At 42.4% G+C, this 10,107-nt stretch overlaps 1 protein-coding gene across 1 annotated transcript; it reads right to left on the minus strand.

Moving 5' to 3' along the window:
• Positions 1 to 1,519: 1,519 nt before the first annotated feature.
• On the minus strand, positions 1,520 to 8,910 carry LOC306695996 (voltage-dependent calcium channel gamma-4 subunit-like; the record flags this gene model as incomplete). Its single annotated transcript, XM_079159468.1, has 4 exons — positions 1,520 to 2,073; positions 3,224 to 3,364; positions 4,524 to 4,607; positions 8,688 to 8,910. The coding sequence occupies 4 exons, from the start codon at positions 8,908 to 8,910 to the stop codon at positions 1,520 to 1,522; spliced, it is 1,002 nt and encodes a 333-aa protein (XP_079015594.1).
• Between the last annotated feature and the right edge of the window lie 1,197 nt (positions 8,911 to 10,107).

A 10,107-nucleotide genomic window follows, 5' to 3' on the forward strand; every position in this document is an offset into this window, starting at 1 on the left:
ACTAACAGTCTGTGAGGATTAGGTAAGGCAAACCAAAACACCTTAAACATATTTGTTCTCTTTCATGATTAGCTCTACATCTCTAAAAGTAGTCAAACTCATTTGTTCTACACATCATCCCTGAGCAAATGGAGAGCGAAGTACACAGTCTGTACAAAGAATGTTTACGCTGATACGTCACACTGCATACTGAAATGTACTGACATTATGTGTGCCTAGTCGTTTTTGTTGATGTATATCTACAGATATCTGTATGCAGCCCAATATCATGGCAGGTCGGGCAATAGTCACAAAATGCATTCTATCGGTTTTGTGTGCATAAGGAGGAATTGTCTGTTTTTTTCATGTCGCTCAAAACTAAAATAATTCCAATGGAAAGTCAATTAGGACCCTTTTTCATGGTGGACACATACATTAAATGCATCCATGACTAAGCAACAGTCAGAGCAAGGGATGTAGTATTTAATATACAAAAAGACTGTTTATGGTAGGCGAGGCGGGGCGAGGCGGGGCGGGGCGGGGCGGGGCGGGGCGGGGCGGGGCGGGAGGTGGATGGGTCCAACAAACAGGACTTTCATCCATGAGACCGGTGTTCGACACCATGTTGTGGTTTTGTTCCCTAAAGCTAACTGTAAATAGTTATTTAAAGCCCAACCATGATGTATTTCCACAACCTAACTAAATGGTTTTGTTGCCTTTTTTTTAATGTAATGTCATCCAGAAAAAAAGTTCAGAGCGGCACGGAACTACGGACAATGCATGTCCCAGTACACAAAACCAATAGATTGCATTTCATTACGATTTCACAAACTTCCATGAGACTGTGTTGCAATATATGTGTCATAGTATGGCAGTGTCTGAGCCGTAACACACATTTCACATACTGTAGCACGCATATTTATTACCTGACTCACACACAAGCTTGTGAGAGGTTTTTGAGATAGAGTAGAAGTTGAAAAGGCTTAAGACTATCAAAGGTGTACAAATTAAGTTAGCACCAGTTGTGTTAAGTTGCAAATACAATACATTAATACTCAAACAATCACATGAATCACTTCATTTTCACAAACAATTTTTTGTCTCAGAATAAAATAAGTAATTTGATTTCTAAAAGACTATCCAGGTATTTTTTTTAGCAGAAAAACATTACCTGAAGTACAATATTCAGCCTTTAGAAGCTTAATTAGTTTATCAGGCAATTGTCAAAAGAATGCCAGAACAAGGACGATTTTTCAGCCTTTAACTCTTGTTGCTAGAAAATATCTGCATCCACTTTTCAGATACAGTCGCATCATAAAAGGTTATTCTTAATATCACCTTTCGTCTTCCACCAAATGAAATGTAGATCGGCACTTTTCTGTCACAGAGGGACGCAACGGAAAACTATTTTGAGCGCTGACCTTTCAACACCGTTGCTGCCTGAACAGCCCCGGAGAGGAATTGTCTTTTCTCATCAACTGTACAATATCTAATGCCTTCCATCAAGCTTATGGTTTTACACAGCAATACACTCCTAACCTCATACTGGTGTGGTCCTCCTGTTCACTCCATCTTTCAGATCTTTCTGGAAGCAGTTGTGAACTTGTAAAAACCCAGAGTCCCTCTCTGGACTGTAGGGCCCTGCAGTTGCACTTCCGCCCTTCAGGGGGTCCCTGCTAAGGGCGTACAGAGATATATCCCCCATTGGCAAACCCATCCCCAACCCTCCTCCCCCACTTCCTCCCCCGATCTTCCTCCCGACCGGGGAGGGCTCGCGGGATGGGTCGCTTGACCTCGAACTGGAGCGCGAACGCCTTCGCCGGTAGCGGTAACTTGGGATGCGAGAGTATGGTGAAGACGATGAGGTGGTTTTGATGAAGTCACGTCGGGCTCGGAAACGCGTCTCTTGGTTTTTCTCGATATAAATGTTGACTGCAAGAACACCCACGGATTCAGCCACGATGAAGGAGAGGGCGCCGAAGTAAAAGGACCAGCCGTAGCTGTAGTGGTTCTTCTTGTCCTCGTCTTTCTTGTCACTGGGATCCCCGGCGTTGCTGGAGATGTAGACGATGATGCCAATGATGTTGCTCAGGCCTGAATAGAAGAGAGAAGAGATTTTGGGTTGACAAACTCCACCTCTCTACATCTATACTTTAATCACATTCAACATCTGAGTAAATCAACTTTGAAAGTTAGGTCTATTCCTTATTGAGTGTTAGAATCCCCTTAACAAGTAAGCAACTTGACGGTTCACACCTTCTCTGCAGAGTTTCTTTGAATAATCACAAATAAATGTAGTTTTATAAACTTTGTTCAGGAACGGGACCACGCCCAGAACACGGCTCATTTCCCCCGAACAAGTATTTAAGCTCAACGAACCCGTTCACTTCCTCTTCGACTCTGTTCTCTCATCCCTCCCCCCAACCCCGTAGTGTTTTTCTATTTTCTCTCTCTCTTGCAGGATTACAGGAACGACAGGGGACTCTGCACCGCCAGAGCTTCCGAAGAGATAGCCCCCATCCTAACAGTCTCCGTTCCCCCTGTTCTTGCCAGCCACCGGACACCAACGGGACACCAACGGTCCCCCATCGATCGCCTAACCTCCTTTCTACAAACCCTCCTCATTTCTTCTTCCTTACATCCCTTAATTTCTTCATCCCTACCCCACATCCCTCTACCTCGACCCCTACCCTACATCCCTTCATCTCTGCATCCCTACCCTACACCCCTTCATCCCTCTACCTCAACCCCTACCCCACATCCCTTCATCTCTTCATCCCTACCCCACATCCCATCATCCCTCTACCCTACTCCCCTTCATCCCTCTACCCTTTACCCCTTCCGCTTCCTAATCTAACAATCATTCCGCTATGCAATAAACCTCTCGAAACTCATACTGTTATTGGCGTGGTCCTTGTTAATGAATTATTTGTCACTGCCAATTAGAGAGACAATGGATTCAAGGAAAAAGAGAAGATGCAAAGTGTCTAAGGTATGGGCACTTGTTGTTTTAATGAAAAAAACAACAAAATATGCTAGAGGGAAAAAGCCCATGAATTGTATTCTTCTTGTTGAATTACAGGAATAGTTAAGGTAACTTTAAAAGAAAGACGACAAGACAAAGGGAGACCCTCATGTGTCTGTCTTCTACTTCTGTCTGCTTATGTCCTTCTCCCTCTTTCTGTTTGTGAATCTATTTGCTGTTGTTCTGTTTATCTGAAGCGTGCTGCCTGTCTCGTGCTACCTGCAGCCACAAACAGGATGCCAGCAGTGAGCAGGATGTTGTTCTTGTTGTTGTAGATGCGTCCAACTCCGACACACAGGCCACCCAACATCAGCAGAGCGGTGCTGAGAAGAGGGAATAGGCTCGATGCACGCACTACACCTGTTCATACGAGACAGGGAGAAACAGTGAAACCGTCTTGTCAATACGTCAAACGAAGACACACATAGCTTTAAATATATGAATACAAAGGCTGACCAGCTTGCGATTCATTTACAATGACAATGGTGCCAATGAAGTAAGGCTACAAATAGAATCAGTTGAAGTAGTAGTAGTAGTAATATAATATGTCTGTCCCCCTGGCAAATCCAACATTAACTAGTGGGAGGGTTGTGTCCAATAGCTTTATCGGAGCTTTTCTGCTGAACCAACAGTAAAGTTGCGAGCTGTAAAACCAAAACAATGAGCTTAGAGACACTAAAATGCTCGGCAGAGCTGAGGGGAACCTGCAGGTGATGATTCTCTGTGTGTATGATAAACACCTTTCACATTTTACAGTTATTTAATCCATTGTTAATACAAAACTGTTGATCAGACTAGCGTGAATGATATCGTGCTGAAGGTTTGTAAGCTGTAATAGCGCTAGCTAGCAGCTGTGACCAAAGGCACATGTGTTTATGTTTTCTGCATCAAGTTCTTTTACATAACAGGTATCCCATTATATGGTCATTCATGGCAATATTCACGTGCCAATTGGTGGCATTTGGGACAGGTTAAAGCTTTCCTAAAAATAACAATATAAGGCACTCCTGGCTGACACTTGTAGTAACGCTGCCATAAGTGCACATAGAAATAAAGGGAGTGACAGAAGAGCAGAAAAGGACGTCTAATCAGACGTTCCTGCCTTTCCATGACACCAACCAAGCGAGTCCATGAGCATCTTGAAATTAATCATTTTAGATATCTGCAACTATGGAAACAGTTGCTTTGGGCACACGGCATCAAACTAGAAGCCACATATGATGTGCAGAATGAAGCTAATCTGAAAACTCAAGCAAAATGGAGAGATGGTTTAAACTGCAATAAGACCATTCATAGTGTTTAGACAATTTTCAGTTCAACATTTTAGTCATCAGCACACAACACACTCCATCATCGCTATAGCTCCAATTGCTGTCATGACATCAAGCCTTTAAGGGGGAGGGACAGAGACGTCATGACACATTAAGTACCCTTGTGATAACTCCATCCCCACTTGAAGAAAAAGGACAGGGAATTAACGGTTTAAGTGTTTGAAGATGAAGAGGTTGCAGTGACTTACGTAAGATGTACTCTGAGCTGTCTGTATCGTAGTCGTTATCATCTGGAAAATGATTGATTCGATAGCAGCTTCCTTTGTTGATACCTGTTGAGAAGCAAAAAGCGCACTTAGTGTGAATGAGACTGATGGCAGTAAGATTCTGCAGGGATGACATCATAACAGTTTAAGGAAAATACTTGTAATGAAGCCGAACATGAGATCCTCCAATTAAGATAGATGGTGTAAAAGGAACTACATGCTGACCATCCACTGATCAACGTGCAGCTTTTAGGATCAGGAGACAAATAAGTTAAAGAAAACTGGAGCCAATTTTGGGTAAAGGGTCTCTGAACTAATGCTGAACCGTCTTGTTTTCACCTCTAACCATGTCAGAAAGCATTTGAGGACAGACTGCTGTGGATCTGGGGTTCTCAAGTTCCCAAGCCCTCAGGCACCTTCTATTCAGAGACCCAGTCTCTTCATCGAGAAAATCTTCCCTCCACTTTTAAGAGAATAAAACATTGGAGCATTATGAATATTGAAAGGTTAAACTTTGAATTAAAAGGCAGACGTCTTATTCTTCTGCCACATCCTGTCATTTCTGCCTTTGCTACTGTGTTGTTTGCTCCTTCAATAAACCTCAACAAGTTTTTCTTCTCACCTGAAAAAAGAAAACCCAACTGATTCACCTCTGCTCAGCAGATTTGCCTGATTTAAATGTGCCCCTTCAGTATGTAAACAATGCAACATTTTAAGGATATATTTTAAAATACATATTCAACATGCTTTGTATGTCATTTTATGATTAAGTAAATGCATTTAACAAGTTTGTCAGGCTTCAAGGATACACACATTAACACTGTATATAAACATAACCTCTGCACAGGGTACCTTTAAAGCCACTGTGCTGTATGAATCATTCAGCCTCACTTACATGTGCTGTTGCAAATGGATTTTTGAGGATGATTTATGTCCTAGGAAATGCATTTGTCCTATTTGTTAGGCCATAAGGATTCATTCAAGGCTTCATTCCAGCCATCGGCACAGCATTGCAATGTTGAACATTTCAACATTGCACTTGTCTGCTAGATTTTCATGGTTAATGTCTAACAATACTGGGAAAGAGAACGAAATAATACAATTACAAAACATCCTTAACAGCCGAGACCCGGTCTATCTTCACCAACTCCACTCTCTTTATCCTCTCAGTCTCTTTAAACTCTCATTTTCTGTCTCTTTTGACAACACTCTTGCCACCATCATGTCTCAATTACCCACTTCTCTCCCTCCAGTGTTCTAAAATGTTTTCCTCTTCAACTCCCTCTCAGCTTCCTTTTGATCTTTTATATGCAGCGCTTTCTTTGGATCGACACACAAGCATAATCACTCGGTAATATAATCACTATATCGGATGTGTATCTTGCATGTATTTTATATCTATAAGATCCATGTTTCAGTGTAATTGGATGTTTTCTCCTGATTGTGGCGTCCAAAGGTTTAAGAAAACGCAGTGACAGGTGCAGGGTAAAAGATAACAAAGAATCAAGGGTTATTTTGTACAAACAAACATGAAGAGAAGATGTCAAAGTTAAATAAGTTTATTAATACAAAAATACACAGGAGGCAGTTGTGTTAATGATAATAATAACGCTGAGAAAAATGGAGAGAGAGAGTAGAGCGAAAGAGAGTGAGCTCAGTTGGGGAGGTGTCTCCTTGGAGCCCATCTGTCTGAGAGAACGGGGCCCATCTTTTATTACTCAGCATAGCTTCACCATAGCAACCCCCCCCCCCCCCCCCCCCCCCCCCACATTTCTAGTTAGCTCAGAGGACGCCTTTGACATCTTACTAATACATTCACCAGACTAACACACACACACACACACACTCCACAGAAACACACATACACACTAACAAAGCCAGGAAAACCAGAAAGCAGCCTTTATGACACAGAGAATCCCAAATAATCACATTAAGAACAAAAACTTAGTGAGATGGTGGCTCAAAGCAAATCAGTAGGATTTGTCTATTTGAAGTCGAACCCAGTGTCTGTCTAAAACACATCAAAGTCTTTTAGCGCCACTCCAGCATGTTCAGTGATCAGGGGTGGTTGGCTTAAGTGAGAGTTCTTGTCATATTTCAGCATCGCTGGCTGCAGAACAAGACTTCACTTTGTTTCCTTTAAAAGCTAATTTGCCATCATTCGCCTTCAGTGAACCACCGCCTTGTTCTACAAGGCACGTAAGAGAGACACGCACGTCATTTCTTCTACAAGGTTAGCCAAGTGTCCCGGGGCTAACCCATTATTTATGCTGCTCATTTGACCTAATGCAAACTGGTTGGATTTCATCTTGTTCTTTGTTCCTGGAAGAGACTATCTGAAAAATGGATAGCGAAATGAGTCAAATGAGACAATTAAACCTCTGACCCGTGTTTAGTCTTGTAAAAAGAATAAATGAGAAACAAATCAACCACAAAGGAGAAATGTACATAAGGTAGGCAGGAACTCACAGAATTTCTACAAATGTTGACATTTATAGAATATATAGAACCCAGATTTTAAAGTTAATTATCTGATCTGTAATTAGACTTAGCCAATGTCTTGGAAAGTCATTTGGGCTCATCCATCAGTTGCACGTGTGTCACCACCAAAGGCCAGTTAAATTGAATTTCACTAGTGCAAGGAGTGTGACTTCTATAATGGCTGCATTGATTGGCATATGAGTCAAACCTCCGGGCGCACGTTGCCTCTTCCACCATGTCTGAGGGGTGCCGCCTTCAGGTCACATGGTCACATAGGAGATGCAAGCGCTCTTCTTCAATAAGCACTTATGGCACAAAGAAATTAATCGGTCAGATGTCGTAAAAACGGCTATACTGTACTATTCAGTGATGTGCTCATTGTTAATGCTGTGATGTGATTGGAACAATTAAAATGCAATCACAGTACACAACACATTGCTTGTGTGTACTTGTTCCTGTGGGATTGCAACTGCAACTTCTGTTAGGCTGCAAAACACGAATAAACAGTGATACACGCCAACCACCTGTAGGCAAGTGTGGAAAAGCTGATCAACCAAATTCTGCCTTGAGTTGGGGTGTTTACAAAGAGAATACTTCACAAGTCATCAAATGACTATTTCTACAGTGTGCCATGATTGGCCTCATGCATCTGAGGTTGTCTGGCAATTTTTTATTTAGCTGGTTGTCAGTTAACAGAAAAATAAAATCATTCAGAGTGGAGGTTTCAGCACCAGCAGCAGTGGACAGCGAAACATCAGGCTGGGCTGATGAAAGGAGTCACATGGTGAATACATTTTTACGGATCAACTGATTGATCTCATTGATCTGGCTTCTCTCTAACGAAGCAGTCGCGCGCAATGGTGCGCACAAGTGCCCAAACAACAAGTAGCCGCTCAACCAGCGCACGATGCCCAACCCAAAACTCCCCAGGCGTGTGATACTGGATCAATAATACACAGCTGAGAAAATGTTGGCAGGATTTCATGAAGCAAGTTCGTTTATTGCTAATTACTTCTGTAGCTGAAATGTATTTCGTCAGTCTGCTATGTTATGGAAGTAGTTGCCAAGCAACCATATCAAGTTGCTGAGACAATTAGGACGAATCCTTAAATTGTAACTAGCAAGAGACATTACTTACTGAAATGTAAGACATAAAAAACGTTAGACTTGGGCTCTATGTCACAATCTGTGACTTACTTAAACAATTCACATGAAAGGTGACGCAAATGTAGCATTACGCACGCACACAACTGCGCCTTTGCGCGCAACAAGCAGCACGTTCTCTCCCTATACAATATAATAGAATGATATTCAACGCATTGAACAATACTTAAAAATAATGATAATGATGATGATGATGATGATGATGATGATGATGATGATGCACCGCTTGGCAGGTTTTCATTTTTTAGTGAGTCGTCACCCCATACAGCGTTATTTTCATTGAGGGTTCCCAATTCTAACATCCATTTAATTTCAGTTTATTTCACTGGCAGGACATTTTAATGACTATTTGATCAATCAAACTGCGTACATTGTCACCTCACCGTCGTAAAACAAACAATCAGAAGGAGATCAGACAAAACGCAGTGCCAATCAGCACAGCAAAAAAGTAAGACAATGTTCGTGGAATAACAGTGACTAACTTATTACACTTGGGTTTACCTTCGATACAGCAGATCCTCCACAGCCCGGAGTGAGTTAGGTCGCCTCTGACTTTTCTGGTTTGCACCTGGGAGTCGTCCGTGGTGGCATTAGTGGCGTTGCAGATGTACGCCCGGGAGTAAAGCCAGTAGTCGGTGCCAATGGCAATAGTCATGAGACTGAAGGCGGCGAAGGCGCCCACGATGGCCAGCAAAGTCTGAATCCCTCGGTCACACCATGCCATGTCGTCTCATAATGTGTGGATCCTCCACAGCAGCTTACGCACTCGGCGAGGAGCGCATGGTGCCCATGATCATGGGGAGAGGAAGCGCTCGCGTCTCGCGGTTTCTCCTCTCATCAAGCAGAATCTCAACCATTAACTGCTCGATTTTTGCGCTCCTCTTCCTCCTAAACGTTAGTCGGAGTTTAATCCAAGTTTCCGAGTTTGACACGATCGCATAATTCGTTGAATTCCTTCAAGTTGACTGGACTTCTTCAATACCTCCTACAGGTGTGAATAAAAAAAAAAGAAACGCATCCTTTGTAGAAGTGCACTGTAACGATCAATTTAAAGGAAATGCTTAAGACCTATGCAATCACACACGAATATGCCTCTTTACTGTTCAATATTAAACTGCACAGTTTAACAAAGGATGCAGCATCGTTCATCCAGACCACACCTTCCATGGCTGTAGCCGAGCCAATGGGAAACGGAGGCTTAAACAGCTGCTGGAAAAAGAAATCAGACTTACATCAGACTTACCCTTAACATTTACAATGCAGTTTGTCTTTCACACTATTAAAAAATAATCAAGCAGTACTAACCCACACACCAAAACACAAGCGCACACACACATAACCATGCAGCTCTGAAACTGGGTACCAAATGTTTTCCAAAACATCTAGAAATCAAGCAAAGGATAAAAACAGCAGCACTGACACCGGAGGGCGGATGATTAGAGAGATTTGTGTGGCTGAACTACTGTAGCAGCAACTTAAAAGAAGTTAAAAGCTTCACCACTGATTAAATATTTCTTAAAACATCCAACAAAACCACTTTGAAGTTAGAGCAGTCGGCTTGCAAGATCAGACCCAGATATTAAAAGGAGAAAAGTAAGACATAAATATTTACCACAACCGGAAAGTCATGCTCCTAAATGAATGTCTAAAGTGTATGTAAGGGCCAGGCCTGTCACTTTAAACCCTAGCGTTTGGGGTCTTTTTCTGTGGAGCGATCATCTTTTTTACACTGACACACAGTGAGAGAGGCAACCCGGGGGCCTGCAGGGTTTGGCTGTAAATGTTTGTACTGTCCCATCTTTAGGACTGGGGGCCTCATCCTTAAGATCCCAGGGTCTGAGTCACTTCCCCGTCCCAGCAAGCAGAGCAGAAAGAGTGTCTGTCCAGGTCTGAAAGCTCACTAGTTACAAACTTTACATAT

Source organism: Pholis gunnellus (genome assembly GCF_910591455.1).
Source record: "Pholis gunnellus genome assembly, chromosome: 5".
NCBI lineage: Eukaryota > Metazoa > Chordata > Actinopteri > Perciformes > Pholidae > Pholis > Pholis gunnellus.